Below are 20,538 nucleotides of genomic sequence, written 5' to 3'. Positions count from 1 at the left end.
GTCTCACAATTCCAGAAGCTCCCTATCTCGTTGAAAGCCCCTTTGCTTATGGAAGAGAAGAGGTGGATGCCGGTACTTGGTGGGAAGCTCCCGTTTCAACCTGGTCTGGTACGAACTCCAGCCGTATTATGTCGGATTAATCGGGACACTCCAAATTTTCAACACGATTTCAAATTCAGATTCGTACTACCACCGCTGAGAAACTACTTACAGGCTCATTTCAAACCCTAAGGTTCTTACTATCCCTAAACACCAAGATCCTTCCCAGCCTACATGGTTGGAGCTGCGGCCATCCACGTGGGCCCTATCTCTCTAGCCTGGTGGATAACCACCGATCTCTCCATTTTTGGGTCTCTCGGAGAAGCGAACAAGGAAAATACAAACTCGAAGGGCGGGGGGGGGGGGGGGGGGGGGGTAGGGTGGGGTGAGGAAAAGATAAGAGAGGGGGAACATTGGTGGGCCTGGTAATTTCGACCGCAGCGCGGTTAGGCGCGAAGGAGTCTTTTCGCAGGAGTGTAATTAAAAGGTTCCAACTATAAAATCATTTATTTACTTCTATCTATCTTTTTGGACAGATAATTACAAAATCAGATTTACAGATTTCGTTTGACTCGGATCACTAATACCCCATCAATTGGTGCTTTCATACGTTGGTGTATAAATACCCGAAAATAAGCAGACTTGATCACGCAAAAATAAATCCCACCGTCGCTAAAATCGCTCCCATCTTCTTCTTCCTCCTCGAGCCCCCGTGCCTCGGGATTTGCTTCCCTCCATTCCCGCGCGCGCCACCTCTGCTCTCGAGCCAGCTGACAATGCAATGCCGGCTTCCCCATCTCGTCTACATATACCCGTCCCTCTCCCTCCCGCTGTAGCTAGTACTGCGCTGCCGCCCATTTCATCGAGCACCACCACCATGGAGGACCTCCGTGCAAAGAGGATGGCGTGCTCCGGCGGCGTCGGCGGGGAGACGTCGGCCGCCTCCAGGATCATCGCGCAATGGGCCGCGCGCCGCCGGCAGGCCCGCGAGCAGATGGTGCTCGACCTAGACCGCCGCGACCGCGACTCCGAGCTCCTGGCGCTCGCCCGACTCCACGCCGTCTCCACCATGCTCGACGCCTCCTCCTTCCTCCGCGCCAACGACGACGACGATGGCGGCGAGAGGCGCGCGCTGTCACCGGAGCGAGCGCTCGTGCGGCGGATCGCGCGCGAGTGGACGGCTCCCGCGCCACCGCAGCAAAGCTCCCCGCGCGGCGAGGGCGCTCAGGGTGAACAGTGGCTGGGCGAGTCCGAGCGCGAGCGCGTGCGCTCGGTGCGGGAGCGCGTCCGCCGGGCCAGCGTGGGCGACGGCGAGGGCGACGCCCACGCGGAGCAGAGAGACAGGCGCCAGCGCGACAGCGACCAGCCCAGGCTCCGCGAGCGCCGGAACGTCGTGGCGCGCATGGCCATGGAGCGGCAGCGCGAGCTTCAGGGCCTCTCCGAGCACCGCTCCGTCTCCTCCTTTGCCCACCGCGGCCGCATTCAGGTCAAAACCCACAAAATCCTATGCTCCTTCTCCTATGTTCAGATGTCAACCTGTAAATATGAGTAGCAAACAGAATAATATCAGAAAAGAAGAGTATTTTGTCAAAAACATTTTAGGATTAATTTGTGTTTATACTATTGCCAATGTACCATGAATCCATGATCATCATGGTGTGGGTCCTCTGGTCTGCAGATTTCGGTTCTACCTGGTACCGTGCATATGAAAAGTACTTGCTGCCTTTTGTGCCTAGAGTTCAGTTCTCACTCTGAAAACATGCGTTGAAACCCTTAGCCTTGAGGAAGTTGAACTTTTCGCTGCCTGGCCGAGTAGCATAAGTTACACTTCAAGCTTATAAAGTTCAAGGCTTCATCGTGCAATTACGTTAGAAACTGATGTGCTGTTAGTTGTAGGGGATCAGTGCTGCATTTTTCAACTCTCTGAAGAACAACAGTGTCTACAAGCTTAAAAATCACTGTTAATATGTCTAGTAGTCATGTTTGAAACTGTCTTTTTCTGGAGTGAACTAGCAAGTTCAAGATTACAGCTTAATTTTCCAGATCTTATCAGCTAATTTTGAAAAATGAACATTATTGTTTCACTGCTACTTTCTTAGGGGCCACATTAGTTAACGATAAGCTTTTGCTTTCACAATTAGCAGATAGCACCAATTTCGATTTCATGGAATTGATGGCTATCGTTTTTCCAGTCCTTGCTTCGAGGTAGATTCTTTCACGGTGGGAGGCCTATGCACGATGACAGATTACATGCTGTGGCAACCAGAGAATTAGGACAGCTAAGACAGAGACATGCTGTCACTAGACTGAGGTATGGCTTCCTTTGCAACTATGATCTTCTCTAGATGTTACCATTTGTGATCTGCTCTGCTTCTCTTCATCTTGGCTGTCACAGTTTGGGCCTTGCATAATATGAAATGCATGCTATTGTGTGGCCATCACTTGTAACTTTCAGGATTCGGTACGAAATAATCACTATTTATGGTAATATTGCTAAAAAGAACATAGTACTTTCTAGTAATTTATTTGGAGATACAATTCATTCATCACATTCCTACAAATAAACAAAACTTCATTACATATTTCAACTTTCATTTACATCATCATCTAGAAGCATACATGATTAATTTCTGCTTGCTGACAATATGTTGTTCTTGACTAGGGAAGAAAATCGCTTTAGAACAGAGGACATAGCCAATGATCATGCAAGTAACCGTTCTGGGTCAATGGGAGCTGAAAACAGTACTGCCGGTAGTGAGCATCGTACTTCTATAGATCATGTCTTACATGAGGGTGATCATCAGCTGGGGAATGCTAATGTCAATCATGAGATCCAGATGTTTCAATCAACAGAAGATCCATCTGTCAATGCAGGAATAGCTTTACCAAACAACAATGATGGTTCCCACAATGATATTGATCAAGAACACATGCTCAGTTACGACGAGTATTCAGAGTCAGGGTCCTCAGAACAGGGCAGCGAACAATCTGGTTCTTCCTCTTCTAGCCCGTCCGACAACAACAGTGTGCGACAAGAAGCTGGAACTCATGGGCAACCAGATAATTTGCAATGGTCAAGAGAGATGTCTAGTAGCGAGGAAGGAGAAGACGGCGTTTCCGAAGATGGAGATGAGGAATGGAACACCATCAATTCTCAAGAAGCTTCTGAACCACACTGGCAATCACATCAAAGTTTCTCTGCTGGCACTTACAATAACTGGTTTGGTCCTCCAGAAGATGCTGTCTACGGAGTAGAGCTTAGAGAACTCTTAAGCAGGTAATCCCTGAAAGTAAATCACAGAATGCATGCAGTTTATCGCTTTGTCGAATCATACTTAAGCAGGTTATGTTTTGCAGGCGTAGCGTCTCTAACCTTCTTAGTAGTGGCTTTCGTGAAAGTCTGGACCAGCTTGTACAATCCTATGCCCGAAGACAGGAGCTTGATGAAAGGCAGACGCCAACCTCAGGACGTGCACTGAGCGAAGATCATGCCGGACGTGGGATCGACGAACCGAATCGTGGTGACTGGAACCATCGGCAAGCGGTGCACTGCCCTGAATTTGTGAGTCTCTTCAGTGTTCACTCGTTGTTCTAGTAATTTCCAGGATAGATAACTCTCTTCTATTATTGCTGAAACAAATATGTTTGACAGGAGTGTGACGCCATCCATGTCCTGCGAGAGGACCTGACTGGGCTCCAGCGTGGAATGACCAACATGCAGCAGATGCTCCGAGCATGCATGGAGATGCAGATAGATATGCAGAGATCCATCAAACAAGAAGTTTCTTCTGCTCTGAACCGCTCTATACCCATTCAAGGTCAGTCAGATTACTAAGACTCTGAAGTCTGAACATAAGACTCATGTTGATCCACTGTGTCTGACATAAGACTCTGAACTCGGAACCTAGGGCGGGCTGATGGCATGCTAGGCGATCCATCACGGTGGATGCTAGCAAGGAAAGGAACCTGCTGCGTCTGCTGCGACAACCAGATCGACTCGCTTCTTTACAGGTTTACTTCCATTTGCTAACTTATGTGTAAGGACAAAACCATGGTTGAAATCTTACTCACACACATAGTGACATTTCCACCACCATCGCAGGTGTGGGCATATGTGCATGTGCTCAAAGTGCGCGACCGAGCTGCTCCACGGGGTCGGCAAGTGCCCGCTGTGCCGTGCGCCCATCGTCGAGGTTGTCCGAGCTTACTGCATAATGTAACAGATCTTACAACAGAAACAGGAGTTCCTGCTAGAGGAGAGGAGTGGTTAATTGGAATTGGAGACTTTGGTTCTGACTGCAAGGGTTGTATACTGGAGTAGTTTTTTTTCGAAACCACAGCTGTTAGTTCTTCATTGTTTTCTGTAGCTTCTAATGTGCTATTGTAGAAGCTTCTAATCGAGCAGCCTTGAGATGCAATAAGTAATCTATTAGGATCGTTGGCAGTATTAGTTTTTCTTGGATTATGTCTCCTACTCATGAATATGAAGTGGAGGGGCAGATACTCGCTGTGTTGGAAGCATGTGATTGATATAGAATTATGTTACAACGGACGCCTGGTATTAATACATTCTACCATTTGTTCCCGATGACCACCCCTGTTAAACAAGACACTATTTCCACCACATTTAGACTTAGTTACGCAACCCACTTAACTGACAGCTTATTTTTTAAGGGCAAACAGTAGGAGAGTTAGTTCCCGCTGCATTTTTTAGTATATAGAAGAAGTATATACATGAGATTAAGCAAAATATCAAAGGAGTTAAGATTGTTTCTCTAGTCAGGAACTCAGGATGTAAACTGCTGAGCATATTTATTTCTAATTCTATTACCAACCAAAAACAGCAAATGCAGAAAATTGGCCTTCCAGCCTATGAAGGTTGGTCTCTCGTTTTTCAAATTCTGTTATAACCCAGATTCCCCAAGATGCTAGGACGATGATTTCTGTAAAGAAAACGGTACACCAAGCTTACCCTTGATGTTCCTCTATGTCCCGAGAAGCTTCAAAGATAAAAAGATTTTCAGATCTACGAGGGCAAACAAAATCCCAACATATTGCACCAAAAGGAAATTTCAGAAGAGATGAACTAGTGTATCCTCCTGGCAGCATCGAAGTGTTGCATAATAATAAGATGACAGCTGAAAGTTCTACCTTTATGTGACGCCCTCAAGACCGGTACCATGCAGATTCCAGCGATCCTGCCAAAATTTGTACGGTATCAACTTGGAGAAGCACATGTAGTTACATTACAACATGTTTACAATACAACCCACAAGCAACAAATATTACAACACAAATTCCAGCGAGTCAAGAATACAAATATACAAAACAAAGATCCAAATCACAAATAAAGGAAATAAAGCGTCCAAGTCCGAACAAGATACAAATAGGACTAAGAGTCCTGAAGATAAGTACTAGCATCCATAAGCCTGAGACCAAGCCGGAAGGGTATCCTTGATAACGTCGTCATCTCATACCTATCAAAAGTCGGGCCAACGGTTGCTGACAAAGGGAGGGGAAGAAGGCAAAAGAGGAAGAAAGCAGAGTGTGAGTACCAAGACACTTACTAGCGAGACAAGAACTAAGGTGTGCTCTCTAGGATATATGGTAGACTTAGCGGTAACAAAACTTGTACGAGAAGCCAATATAGACACGTTACAATATCCGTCTACTCAGAGAAGATAAGAGGACACATAAAGGTAACAACTAGATAATACACAAGCATAGCCCAGCCAAATACACATATCCCCTTCACTCCTAGCAAAGAACCAATGTATATGCACTCCACGGTTGACATATTTTTATTAGATATTGGTTGTAGTAATGCTATATTACTATGCTAGTTAGTAAAAATTTATTAGCAACAATATAAAGGTATAAGTTGTTCTATGATCAAACCATATGTTCTCTTAGTCGTCCATACCCGCGAACACGATTTATCGATAATATGTATACCCTGCAATTGTTGCCCAAATGTAACCATACACATGCTCGAAGGAATGACAGTGGAGTCTTACAACAAGACCATTCTGGATGCTACAAGCAAGTTTAAGGGGAGCCACCCCACTAAGCTACTCGCGATGGAGTCTGGCCCAAGATCCGAAACAGACCCAGAGGTTGCGATGGCGTCCAAGGCGGATGTGAACAACCGGCTAGGGATAAGGTGGCATGCAAGATATGGTACACTATAGAATGTAAACACAGAAGGCAACAAGAAATAAATTGTGCATATTGTGCATATGAGAGAATAAAATCAAAGCTGTGACTCCCAATAAATAGACTCGAGGAAAGGTAGTGGGTGAAGCAGGGTCCCATTGCCCCCACGTACATGTAGAGTGCTCACTCTCAGAACATATAACAAGAACTCTAGTCATAGGGGACACATGTGATTGACAAAGGTGCATCCGCTGACGCTTCTACATTAATTATTATCGCACGTCAATTTAATTGCAACAAATTATCATGATTATCTTCACCAACATTATCCATAGATGAGACATGTAACAACCTCCCATCATATCCTGATAACATATCAAGATAACAACAAGACAACCTAGCATGCGCTACGACTCGCAAGGCATGCCAAACAACAAACATCGGGTGATAGGTAATGGAAGGGAAACATAAATTATTAGGGTCAACAAGTAGAATAGGACACACAACTCGATAGATAATCACAACATAATGGTAGCAATAAGAGAGAGAGAGAGAGAGAGAGAGAGAGAGAGTAGAAATGTAAAATATGTGAAGAGGGGGGCCTGTGAAAAAAATTGCACTGCCGCGAAACTTGTCGTATCTCACATCACCACTTCGTGATCTTATCCGAGAAGAAGTAAATGTTGGAGCAAACAAGGGATTGAAATCTTACAACTATGGTAGAAGAATCAGCATGATCATGATATGATATTATATGCATGGCAATGCAACTATGATGTGTACAACTTATCTAAATTAAGCGGAATCATAATCCTGACACACAATTATATGGTGCAAGTTATTTTTCTACTAGCAATATTAAATCTTGATTAGCATGGCAGGCTGCAGGCATGGTATTCCGAATTACAGATCAAAAGATATGGATTTTTCAAGATTATAACATTTTTTGGAATTTTCTGAAAAACAAATGGGATGGACTTTTCTCACGCAAAGAAGCTCAGTCCATGCGCCTGACAGCGGGCCCATGATGTTGACTTGTCGCTGAGAGAATCCTCTTCACTAAAGGGTTAGCCAGTCCAAGGGGCTTGCGGATGGGGCCTAGCTGTCATTGATACGGTTAAGGACCCAGGTTAGTTACACATCATTGCAGCGGGTTTTCAAGAAAACCATCGGCCAAAGGGACCGCGGGTTGATTTTTATAGAAGCTAAGAGCTAGGCGAAAAACGCCAGATCCTGATCTGGATCTGAGAAGGGAAGCTCACAGTGAGAAGGTCTAGCAGTGGTGGATGACGGGTTCAACCAAGGACCCGTGGATATGTATAGGCTTTGTGAGTCCCCTTTTAATCTCGCTCTAACCACATGATGGTATACTAGTGTGAGGATGTCATTTGAGGCTTTTTTACCACCACATATCTAGAAGTAATTCCCTCTTTTGTCCCTAAGGTAAATACTATGGTGTGAAATAAAGATGTTTAATTTTCTTTTCATGCATTATGGTTTAATTCTCCGTTTTGTTGTTGTGTGAAGAGCTCCATGCAATATTTGCCTTATGGGACAAAAGAGGGAATTAATTCTAAACATGTGGTGGCAAGGAGGCGTCAGGTGAAACCCTCGTGCCGATCTACCCATGTGGATACAGGGGATTAAAAGGGACCCACAAAGCCTATACATATCATTCATATCATTGGATCCTTGTTGAACCCTTAATAGTTTGTTTACAGAGGTGGCTTGCCAGGTACACGACTGTACAGATCGTTGGTCTGCAATCACCCATTTAGGAACTCGTCCCTCATACATGCATGAGTAAAAGATGATACCATCTACTTGAAACACCAAAACTAAATTCTAGTGGCAAATCCAACACTTCCGTAGAACGATTTAGCCCTCTGCAATTTTAATCTTTTTTTACATTGTCCCTTGCTTTGTTAGTTACCGCAGTTTAATTTATTCATTGTTTAATCACCTTCAATCATTCTCGCTTTTTTCCTACTTGAAATCAAAGACAACTTGAACTTTTGTTTTAGTGTTTTGTAACAAAAGTGCTCTTAAGACCACAGCTGGTAGGCTCTCTGTGGATCAATACTCTAATTTCAAAACTAGCCACACTTACCTGTGCAATGGCAGTTATCACCGCTGAGTTTCACCCCGGAACCAGCCCAACTAAGTATCCGACGAATGCGAAAGGAAAAAATTTACAACTAACTTTCCCATACAACTCCAGGATATGTGGTCATCCCTAGCTATAGGGTGCTAGGATGACTTCTACATTTATTGTTTAATCCTAATGGTTTTCCTAGTTGAAAGAACATCTCTCATAATATGTTTTGAGTGTTTGATGTCAATGTATGTGATACACTAATGTTTGATGAAGTGGTGCAGGGATTATATAGATACATGTATATGAGTGACTTGTGTGGAAAAACGAGTCAAAAGGAAGCTGTAACAGAATCACCAGGCCGGATAATCCGGGCCGGATATTTGCAAAATATCCGGCCCCCAAATTTTGGCTAAGGACCAGAGGCGACGCGGCTCAGTACTTCCCTGGCATGGGGCCGGACTTTTGGCCGGACATTTGGCCGGATTTTTCCGGGGGGGCGGATTATCCGGCCCTCGAAAGCCACAAACGGCTGGATCTTGAGAGGGGGTATTTATACCCCCTTCTTCTTCCTTCCTCCTTGCTCAATCATTGGAAAAATTATGTCAAGTCTCACCACCATCAGAGCCACCTCAAGAACTCAAGATTTGCAAGATCTCCTCCCTCACCCAACCAAAGCTCTTGATCTTTGGAGATTTGAAGGAGAAGACACCGATCTACATCCTCACCGAAGCGATTTACTTTTCCCCCTCATTTGTTTGAGGGCCCTCTTGCTAGTGTTCCTCTTTGGATCCCTAGTTGATTTGTGTTGATGTATTGTTGTTGATTGTTGTGTTGTTACAGATTTGGGAGCCTCCAATTTGGTTGTGGATGTGTGCCCCAAGAACCTTGTAAAGGCCCGGTTTCCGCCTCGAGGAAATCCCTTAGTGGAAGTGGGCTAGGCCTTCGTGGCGTTGCTCACAGGAGATCTGAGTGAAGCCTTCGTGGCTGTTGGTTTGGCTTTCCTAGCAACCACACTCCTCCAAACGTAGACGTACCTTCTTGCAAAGGAAGGGAACTACGGAAATCATCTCCGTGTCTCCGCGTGCTCCACTCTCGGTTACCTCTATCCTATTCTATCTCCTATATATTGCGTAGCCATATCTTGCTTAGTTGTTAACCTTGTCATATAGGTAAATTCACTTAGTTGCATATCTAGAGAATTTACCTTTGTGTCAATCCTAAATCGAAAAAGAACTAAAAATTGGTTAGCACCTATTCACCCCCCCTCTAGGTGCGGCATATGATCCTTTCAATTGGTATCAGAGCCTCGGCTCTAATTTCGGGCTTAACCGCCTAAGAGTATGCCAGATGACGAGCCTACGGAAGGGGCCGCTAAGATGGTCTCCATGGATGATCTCAAGTCGTTGGAAACATCCTTGAGGTCCTCCATGGAAGCTCAAATGGAAAACATGAGAAAAATGATTTCCGAGCTTTTGACTCCGGTCCCTCCCATGGCTCCCACCGTAGAGGTAAAGGACAAGGGGGAGTTAGAAAAGGGAGATGCTTCGGCATTACCCTCCTCTACCAAACCCTTGAATGGTGATAACTTAACCACTATTAAATCCCCCATTGCATCTCCAAGGGGAACTAGTGGAGGTGAGAGCTACAATCGAGTGGCTCCGCCTTTCCTATCTCCCGATATACCGGTTCCCCATCCTCATATAAACATTCGGGGCGACCCACCTAAGTTTAATGTTAAAGATTTCGATACTTGGCAATTTGAGTTTCGTTCTCATGTACGCAGTGCCTCCAATGAACTTTGGATAATCATCGTGGAAGGCTTCAAGCCCTACAACCCCGACAAGTTGACAAGAAGAGAAGCGGTTGATAGTCAACTCAATGACACTGCTTTGCACATTATTCAAACTAGTGTGGGGACAAAGGAATTGTCTCGTGTTCGGAATTTCACCACCGCCAAGGAAGCTTGGGATGCTTTGGCCGCTAGTTGCATTGGAAGTGATAGCATGAGAAGGAACAAGTACAATTCTCTTCGGAATCAAGCCGAAGGATTCTTGAGGCTACCGGATGAAGATCATGAAGTCATGTATGAAAGACTTCTCACCGTTGCCGATGCTTTCCGGAATGTGGGTGCCACCCACATCAATGAATATTGGATCAAGGATAAGTACATCGATTTCATGATGCCGTTTGAACCCATTGATGTCAAGACTCTTGTTGGGAGAGAATGCTTTTCCTCTCTCACTTCTCAACAAGCCGTGCACGAGATGCAAGCTCTCAAGGTGCTTGAGAAAAACTCTCATGATTCTCGCAATCGAGCTCTTGGGATGTAAAAAGGGTCCAACCTTGCCTTGGCGGTCAACTCCATGGAAGATGTGACCCCTCAGAACCATATAGGGCATCTTGGAGTATGTCCTATCCGGAAGACTTGGAACTCCACTACAATGATCACATGGAATTCCATGCAAAGGGCAAAGATTCAAAGGGCAAAGATTCAAAGGGCAAAGATTCAAAGGCCCCCAAAAAGAAATTCTATAACAAGGGCAAGAAGGGCAAGAGGCCCTCAAGGATTGTGCTAGTGACTAAGGAAGAATATTCTTCCGATGAAGTTGAAAGTTCTAGTGATGATGAAGAAGAAGAAAGCTCAAAGGAAGTGGCCGCTATTGTCACTACCAACATTCCCTCTTCATCTCTCTTTGAATCCCCTAATGAGAATCCTCATATCAAGAATGCACATTGCTTCATGGCAAGGTCCACCTTGGACACATCTATTGTGCTATCAACTCAAGAAGAATATACCTCCGGAGATGATGATGTTGATGATGAAGAAGATGCAACCTCAAATGGATTGGTTGCTCTTGCCTCCCTCTCCACTAACTCTTCATCACCCCCAATGAGGTCATTCATGTGGAGGAAAGATATGTTTTGAAGAGAGCTCCTTCGGGTTGAAGCCGAATTGCAGAGAATCAAGACCTTCTGAGGTATCATCTCGTAACCCCTCTATGCCTAACGTATCAAATGATCTAGGGGTTGATCTTGCTAGTCTAAAAGTGAAACAAGAAATGCTAGATTTTGATGAGTTCATTCTTAACTTACAAGGTGACACTAGAAAGCATGTTTCCAATCTCATGATTCGTATAGCACAACTAAATGATACTCTTGAGAAAAAATGTCAAATAGAGAGAGAAGACTCCCTTGAAATACATGCTCTTAAAAATGCTATTGAGTAAAGTCAAGAAACCATAGCTTCTCTTGAAGAGAGGCTAGAAAATCTTGAAGAGCCTCAAGATAAAATTACCAAGCTCACTAAAGCTAGAGATCTTGCTAGAGCTAAGACTAAAGTGCTTATAAAAGAAAAGGCCAAATTTGGTGTTGATCATGAGAAACTTGTGAAGGATCTAAATGAACTAGACAAGGCTCACAAAGCCTTGAAGAGTGAATACTCTCTCCTCTCCAAGTCGAATGAGCAACTTAAAATTAGGTTTACTTCATATGACATACCTAGTACCTCTACTCCTTCATGTGATCATGCAAATATTATTGAGGAAAATGCTAGGTTGAAGGATGAACTTGCTAAGGCCTCCTCTCCCCGAAGTAAACTTTCCTTGGATGATCTTTTGAGTAAGCAAAGGTCAAACAATGGGAAGGAGGGACTTGGTTATAATGCCAAGGCTAAAAAGGCAAACAAGCAAAAGGCCAAGCCCGCACAAGAGAAGAAGAAAGCCACCACTAATGGTGAATCCCCTAAGGGAAAAACCATTAATGATGATGATGCGGGAATTGATAACCCTCACTATGTTCTATTTAAAGATTATTATGGTGATGTTTATGCTAAATATGTTGGCCCATATGATGGTTATGTTGCTTGGTCTATTTGGGTCCCAAAGACCCTTGTTGCTAACAAAAGAGGACCCATTGAGAAATGGGTACCTAAATCCAAGAATTGATCTCATGTAGGACTATGCCGCTGGAGGTTCAAAATGGGTACTTGATAGTGGATGTACAAGTCATATGACCGGTGACATGCGTACAGCACGCGACCGTTGGGAACCCCAAGTGGAAGGTGTGATGCGTACATCAGTAAGTTTCCCTCAGTTAGAAACCAAGGTTTATCGAACCAGTAGGAGTCAAGAAGCACGTTGAAGGTTGATGGCGGCGAGATGTAGTGCGGCGCAACACCAGGGATTCCGGCGCCAACGTGGAACCTGCACAACACAACCAAGATACTTTGCCCCAACGAAACAGTGAGGTTGTCAATCTCACCGGCTTGCTGTAACAAAGGATTAGATGTATAGTGTGGATGATGATTGTTTGCAGAGAACAGTAGAACAAGTATTGGCAAGAGATTGTATTTCAGATGTAAAGAATTGGACCGGGGTCCATAGTTCACTAGAGGTGTCTCTCCCATAAGATAAATAGCATGTTGGGTGAACAAATTACAGTTGGGCAATTGACAAATAGAGAGGGCATGACCATGCACATACATATTATGATGAGTATAGTGAGATTTAATTGGGCATTACGACAAAGTACATAGACCGCTATCCAGCATGCATCTATGCCTAAAAAGTCCACCTTCAGGTTATCATCCGAACCCCTTCCAGTATTAAGTTGCTAACAACAGACAATTGCATTAAGTATGGTGCGTAATGTAATTAATAACTACATCCTCGGACATAGCATCAATGTTTTATCCCTAGTGGCAACAGTACATCCATAACCTTAGAGGTTTCTGTCACTCCCCCAGATTCACGGAGACATGAACCCACTATCGAGCATAAATACTCCCTCTTGGAGTTAAGAGTAAAAACTTGGCCAGAGCCTCTACTAATAACGGAGAGCATGCAAGATCATAAACAACACATAGACATGAATTGATAATCAACATAACATGGTATTCTCTATCCATCGGATCCCAACAAACACAACATATAGCGTTACAGATAGATGATCTTGATCATGTTCGGCAGCTCACAAGACCCGACAATTAAGCACAATGAGGAGAAGACGACCATCTAGCTACTGCTATGGACCCATAGTCCAGGGGTGAACTACTCACTCATCACTCTGGAGGCGACCATGGCGGCGTAGAGTCCTCCGGGAGATGAATCCCCTCTCCGGCAGGGTGCCGGAGGCGATCTCCTGAATCCCCCGAGATGGGATTGGCGGCGGCGTCTTTGGAAGGTTTTCCGTATCGTGGCTCTCGGTACTGGGGGTTTCGCGATGAAGGCTATTTGTAGGCGGAAGGGCAGGTCAAGGGGCGTCACGAGGGGCCCAGGAGACAGGTCGGCGCGGCCAAGGGCTGGGCCGCGCCGCCCTACCTCCTGGCCACCTCGTGGCCCCATTTCGTTGACTCTCCGGTCTTCTGGAAGCTTCGTGTGAAAATAGGCCCCTGGGCGTTGATTTCGTCCAATTCCGAGAATATTTCCTTACTAGGATTTCTGAAACCAAAAATAGCAGAAAAACAAGAATCGGCTCTTCGGCATCTCGTTAATAGGTTAGTGCCGGAAAATGCATAAATATGACATAAAGTATGCATAAAACATGTAGATATCATCAATAATGTGGCATGGAACATAAGAAATTATCGATACGTCGGAGACGTATCAGCATCCCGAAGCTTAGTTTCTGCTCGTCCCGAGCAGGTAAACGATAACAAAGATAATTTCTGGAGTGACATGCCATCATAACCTTGATCATACTATTGTAAGCATATGTAATGAATGCAGCGATCAAAACAATGTAAATGACATGAGCAAACAACTGAATCATATAGCAAAAACTTTTCATGAATAGTACTTCAAGACAAGCATCAATAAGTCTTGCATAAGAGTTAACTCATAAAGCAATAATTCAAAGTAGAGGTATTGAAGCAACACAAAGGAAGATGAAGTTTCAGCGGTTGCTTTCAACTTATAACATGTATATCTCATGGATAGTTGTCAATGTAAAGTAATATAACAAGTGCAATATGCAAGTATGTAGGAATCAATGCACAGTTCACACAAGTGTTTGCTTCTTGAGGTGGAGAGAAATAGGTGAACTGACTCAACAATAAAAGTAGAAGAATGGTCCTTCAAAGAGGAAAGCATCGATTGCTATATTTGTGCTAGAGCTTTGGTCTTGAAAACAAGAAACAATTTTGTCAACGCTAGTAATAAAGCATATGTGTCATGTAAATTATATCTTACAAGTTGCAAGCCTCATGCATAGTATACTAATAGTGCCCGCACCTTGTCCTAATTAGCTTGGATTACCGGGATTATCGCAATGCACATGTTTTAACCAAGTGTCACAAAGGGGTACCTCTATGCCGCATGTACAAAGGTCTAAGGAGAAAACTCGCATTGGATTTCTCGCTATTGATTATTCTCAACTTAGACATCCATACCGGGACAACATAGACAACAGATAATGGACTCCTCTTTAATGCATAAGCATGTAGCAACAATTAATTTTCTCATATGAGATTGAGGATATATGTCCAAAACTGAAACTTCCACCATGATTCATAGCTTTAGTTAGCGGCCCAATGTTCTTCTCTAACAATATGCATGCTCTAACCATTAAAGGTGGTAAATCGCCCTTACTTCAGACAAGATGGACATGCATAGCAACTCACATGATATTCAACAAAGAGTAGTTGATGGCGTCCCCAGGAACATGGTTATCGCACAACAAGCAACTTAATAAGAGATAAAGTGCATAAGTACATATTCAATACCACAATAGTTTTTAAGCTATTTGTCCCATGAGCTATATATTGCAAAGGTAAAGGATAGAAATTTTAAAGGTAGCACTCAAGCAATTTACTTTGGAATGACGGAGAAATACCATGTAGCAGGTAGGTATGGTGGACACAAATGGCATAGTGGTTGGCTCAAGTATTTTGGATGCATGAGAAGTATTCCCTCTCGATACAAGGTTTAGGCTAGCAAGGCTATTTGAAACAAACACAAGGATGAACCGGTGCAGCAAAACTCACATAAAAGACATATTGTAAACATTATAAGACTCTACACCGTCTTCCTTGTTGTTCAAACTCAATACTAGAAATTATCTAGACCTTAGAGAGACCAAATATGCAAACCAAATTTTAGCATGCTCTATGTATTTCTTCATTAATAGGTGCAAAGTATATGATGCAAGAGCTTAAGCATGAGCACAACAATTGCCAAGCATCACATTATCCAAGACATTTTAGCAATTACTACATGTATCATTTTCCAATTCCAACCATATAACAATTTAACGAAGAAGAAACTTCGCCATGAATATTATGAGTAAAGCCTAAGGACATATTTATCCATATGCAACAGCGGAGCATGTCTCTCTCCCACACAATGAATGCTAGGATCCATTTTATTCAAACAAAACAAAAACAAAAACAAACCGACGCTCCAAGCAAAGCACATAAGATGTGACGAAATAAAAATATAGTTTCACTAGAGGAACCTGATAATGTTGTCGATGAAGAAGGGGATGCCTTGGGCATCCCCAAGCTTAGATGCTTGAGTCTTCTTAAAATATGCAGGGGTGAACCACCGGGGCATCCCCAAGCTTAGAGCTTTCACTCTCCTTGATCATGTTGTATCATCTCCCTCTCTTGATCCTTGAAAACTTCCTCCACACCAAACTCAAAACAACTCATTAGAGAATTAGTGCACAATCAAAATATACATGTTCAGAGGTGACATAATCATTCTTAACACTTCTGGACATTGCACAAAGCTACTGAAAGTCAATGGAATCGAAATATCCATCGAACATATCAAAACAGGCAATGCGAAACAAAAGACAGAATCTGTCAAAACAGAACAGTTCGTAAAGACAAATTTTATTGAGGCACCAGACTTGCTCAAATGAAAATGCTCAAATTGAATGAAAGTTGCGTACATATCTGAGGATCACTCACGTAAATTGGCATAATTTTCTGAGTTACCTACAGAGAATTTTTCCCAGATTCGTGACAGCAAAGAAATCTGTTTCTGCGCAGTAATCCAAATCTAGTATGAACCTTACTATCAACGACTTTACTTGGCACAACAAAACACAAAACTAAGATAAGGAGAGGTTGCTACAGTAGTAAACAACTTCCAAGACACAAAATAAAATAAAAGTTCTATAGTAAAAACATGGGTTGTCTCCCATAAGCGTTTTTCTTTAACGCCTTTCAGCTAGGCGCAGAAAGTGTATATCAAGTATTATCAAGAGACGAAGTATCAACATCATAATTTGTTCTAATAATAGAATCAAAAGGTAACTTCATTCTCTTTCTAGGGAAGTGTTCCATACCTTTCTTGAGAGGAAATTGATATTTAATATTACCTTCCTTCATATCAATGATAGAACCAACAGTTCGAAGAAAAGGTCTTCCCAATATAATGGGGCAAGATGCATTGCATTCAATATCCAAGACAACAAAATCAACGGGGACAAGATTATTGTTAACGGTAATGCGAACATTATCAACTTTCCCCAAAGGTTTTTTTGCAGAATGATCAGCAAGATTAACATCCAAATAACAATTTTTCAGCAGTGGCAAGTCAAGCATATTATAAATTTTCTTAGGCATAACAGAAATACTTGCACCAAGATCACATAAAGCATTACAATCAAAATCATTGACCTTCATCTTAATGATGGGCTCCCAACCATCCTCTAGCTTTCTAGGAATAGAAGCTTCGCGTTCTAATTTCTCTTCTCTAGCTTTTATGAGAGCATTTGTAATATGTTTCGTGAAAGCCAAATTTATAGCACTAGCATTAGGACTCTTAGCAAGTTTTTGTAAGAACTTTATAACTTCAGAGATGTGGCAATCATCAAAATTCAAACCATTATAATCTAAAGCAATGGGATCATCATCCCCAATGTTGGAAAAAATTTCAGCAGTTTTATCACGAGCGATTTAATGATTTAGCTTTCGGGCAGTTTTTCGCGCTTTGCATTTGAAGTGGAAACATTGATAACACCAATTCTTTTACCATTATTAGTAGGAGGTGCAGCAACTTGTGGAGCATTAGCATTGCTAGTGGTGGTAATAGTCCAAACTTTAGCTATATTATCTTCTTTTTCATTTTCTTCTCTTTCCCACCTAGCACGCAATTCGGCCATCAATCTTATATTCTCATTAATTCTAACTTGGATGGCATTTGCTGTAGTAACAATTTTATGATTATGATTTTCATTAGGCATAACTTTTGATTTCAAAAGATCAACATCAGCAGCAAGACTATCGACTTTAGAAGCAAGTATATCAATTTTCCCAAGCTTTTCTTCAACAGATTTGTTAAAAGCAGTTTGTGTACTAATAAATTCTTTAAGCATGGCTTCAAGTCCAGGGGGTGTGTTCCTATTATTGTTGTAAGAATTCCAATAAGAATTACCATAGCCGTTGCCATTATTATAAGGATATGGCCTATAGTTGTTACTAGAATTGTTCCGGTAAGCATTGTTGTTGAAATTATTATTTTTAATGTAGTTTACATCAACATGTTCTTCTTGAGCTACCAATGAAGCTAACGGAACATTATTAGGATCAATATTTGTCCTATCATTCACAAGCATAGACATAATAGCATCAATCTTATCACTCAAGGAAGAGGTTTCTTCGACAGAATTTACCTTCTTACCTTGTGGAGCTCTTTCCGTGTGCCATTCAGAGTAATTGATCATCATATTATCAAGAAGCTTTGTTGCTTCACCAAGAGTGATGGACATAAAGGTACCTCCAGCAGCTGAATCCAATAGGTTCCGCGAAGAAAAATTCAGTCCTGCATAAAAGGTTTGGATGATCATCCAAGTAGTCAGTCCATGGGTTGGGCAATTTTTAACCAAAGATTTCATTCTTTCCCATGCTTGTGCAACATGTTCATTATCCAATTGTTTAAAATTCATTATGCTACTCCTTAAAGATATAATTTTAGCAGGGGGATAATATCTACCAATAAAAGCGTCCTTGCATTTAGTCCATGAATCAATACTATTCTTAGGCAGAGATAGCAACCAATCTTTAGCTCTTCCTCTTAATGAGAAAGGGAATAATTTTAATTTTATAATGTCACCATCTACATCTTTATACTTTTGCATTTCACAAAGTTCAACAAAATTATTGAGATATGCAGCAACATCATCAGAACTAACACCAGAAAATTGCTCTCGCATAACAAGATTTAGTAAAACAGGTTTAATTTCAAAGAATTCTGCTGTAGTGGCAGGTGGAGCAATAGGTGTGCATAAGAAATCATTATTATTTGTGGTTGTGAAGTCACACAACTTAGTATTTTCAGGAGTACCCATTTTAGCAACAGTAAATAAAGCAAACTAGATAAAGTAAATGGAAGTAACTAATTTTTTTGTGTTTTTAATATAGCAAACAAGATAGCAAATAAAGTAAAACTAGCAACTAATTTTTTTGTATTTTGATTTAGTGCAGCAAACAAAGTAGTAAATAAAATAAAGCCAGACAAAAACAAAGTAAAGAGATTGCGATGTGGAGACTCCCCTTGCAGCGTGCCTTGATCTCCCCGGCAACGGCGCCAGAAATTTAGCTTGACACGCGTACAGCACGCGACCGTTGGGAACCCCAAGTGGAAGGTGTGATGCGTACAGCAGTAAGTTTTCCTCAGTTAGAAACCAAGGTTTATCGAACCAGTAGGAGTCAAGAAGCACGTTGAAGGTTGATGTCGGCGAGATGTAGTGCGACGCAACACCAGGGATTCCGGCGCCAACGTGGAACCTGCACAACACAACCAAGATACTTTGCCCCAACGAAACAGTGAGGTTGTCAATCTCACCGGCTTGCTGTAACAAAGGATTAGATGTATAGTGTGGATGATGATTGTTTGCAGAGAACAGTAGAACAAGTATTGCAGTAGATTGTATTTCAGATGTAAAGAATTGGACCGGGGTACACAGTTCACTAGAGGTGTCTCTCCCATAAGATAAATAGCATGTTGGGTGAACAAATTACAGTTGGGCAATTGACAAATAGAGAGGGCATGACCATGCACATACATATTATGATGAGTATAGCGAGATTTAATTGGGCATTACGACAAAGTACATAGACCGCTATCCAGCATGCATCTATGTCTAAAAAGTCCACCTTCAGGTTATCATCCGAACCCCTTCCAGTATTAAGTTGCTAACAACAGACAATTGCATTAAGTATGGTGCGTAATGTAATTAATAACTACATCCTCGGACATAGCATCAATGTTTTATCCCTAGTGGCAACAGTACATCCATAACCTTAGAGGTTTCTGTCACTCCTCCAGATTCACGGAGACATGAACCCACTATCGAGCATAAATACTCCCTCTTGGAGTTAAGAGTAAAAACTTGGCCAGAGCCTCTACTAATAACGGAGAGCATGCAAGATCATAAACAACACATAGACATGAATTGATAATCAACATAACATGGTATTCTCTATCCATCGGATCCCAACAAACACAACATATAGCATTACAGATAGATGATCTTGATCATGTTCGGCAGCTCACAAGACCCGACAATTAAGCACAATGAGGAGAAGACAACCATCTAGCTACTGCTATCACTACAAGAGATCTGACATACTGTGACGAAAATCCTCATAACGCGGGTCCGTAACGTCACGAAATATCATAATGTATGACGTTTTTCCCTTGGCATCACGAAATTCCAAAATCTGTGACAGCCACACAATCATCGTCACACATTAGCACATTTTGTGACGACGTCGGTAGCTTCCATGACGAGTGTGGATGTGTCACAGAAAAATTACAATCAACGACACTCTTATTTCGTCACAGAATAACTTATGGGAGGACCGTATAGTCGGGACACACATGTACATGAGAAAATAAAGGAAAATTAATATTAAATAACGAACAGGCTATCGGAACCAATAGAGTTGATATATTTATTCATTTGTTATGTCGACTGCATGTCACGGTGCTTCCTAGGCTGTCCTATTTAAAGCACAAATCCTCAGATGTACTATATGCGGAAGATGACATACAATTTATACAATTTTTTCCGATTAGGAGTCTGAAAGAGAAACAAGAGTATGCTTTGCTTTCAAGATTCTTGCAAGCAAAATAACAAGATCGCTGACATTTCCATTAACCAAAAGAGAAGAAAAACAAAAGGAGAAAAAAATCATTTATGTAGTAAGACTATGCACCTGATATGAAATCTAACTGCAATTTTTTTTGGGGTCATTTGTGTCGTTCATCTTTCTACACTTACCCCGCTTTCTA

At 42.3% G+C, this 20,538-nt stretch overlaps 1 protein-coding gene across 1 annotated transcript; it reads left to right on the top strand.

Moving 5' to 3' along the window:
• Positions 1-705: 705 nt before the first annotated feature.
• Positions 706-4,633, top strand: LOC127297571 (uncharacterized). The gene is made up of 7 exons (XM_051327894.1): positions 706-1,525; positions 2,232-2,350; positions 2,702-3,316; positions 3,397-3,601; positions 3,692-3,857; positions 3,948-4,050; positions 4,142-4,633. The coding sequence occupies exons 1-7, from the start codon at positions 821-823 to the stop codon at positions 4,257-4,259; spliced, it is 2,031 nt and encodes a 676-aa protein (XP_051183854.1). The 5' UTR covers positions 706-820; the 3' UTR covers positions 4,260-4,633.
• Positions 4,634-20,538: the final 15,905 nt, after the last annotated feature.

The sequence above is a fragment of the Lolium perenne genome, chromosome 4, assembly GCF_019359855.2.
Source record: "Lolium perenne isolate Kyuss_39 chromosome 4, Kyuss_2.0, whole genome shotgun sequence".
Taxonomy (NCBI): Eukaryota; Viridiplantae; Streptophyta; class Magnoliopsida; order Poales; family Poaceae; genus Lolium; species Lolium perenne.
The sequence above is the reverse complement of the archived record's forward strand: the minus strand, read 5'-3'. Positions and strand labels throughout refer to the sequence as shown.

Bases quoted from the DNA above. Each gene is read 5' to 3' on its own strand.
- LOC127297571 (XM_051327894.1), top strand. From the start codon at position 821: ATGCCGGCTTCCCCATCTCGTCTACATATACCCGTCCCTCTCCCTCCC. The intron at 3,858-3,947 runs GTCAGTCAGATT...CTCGGAACCTAG, and splicing joins CCGCTCTATACCCATTCAAG to GGCGGGCTGATGGCATGCTA. The intron at 4,051-4,141 runs GTTTACTTCCAT...CCACCATCGCAG, and splicing joins ATCGACTCGCTTCTTTACAG to GTGTGGGCATATGTGCATGT.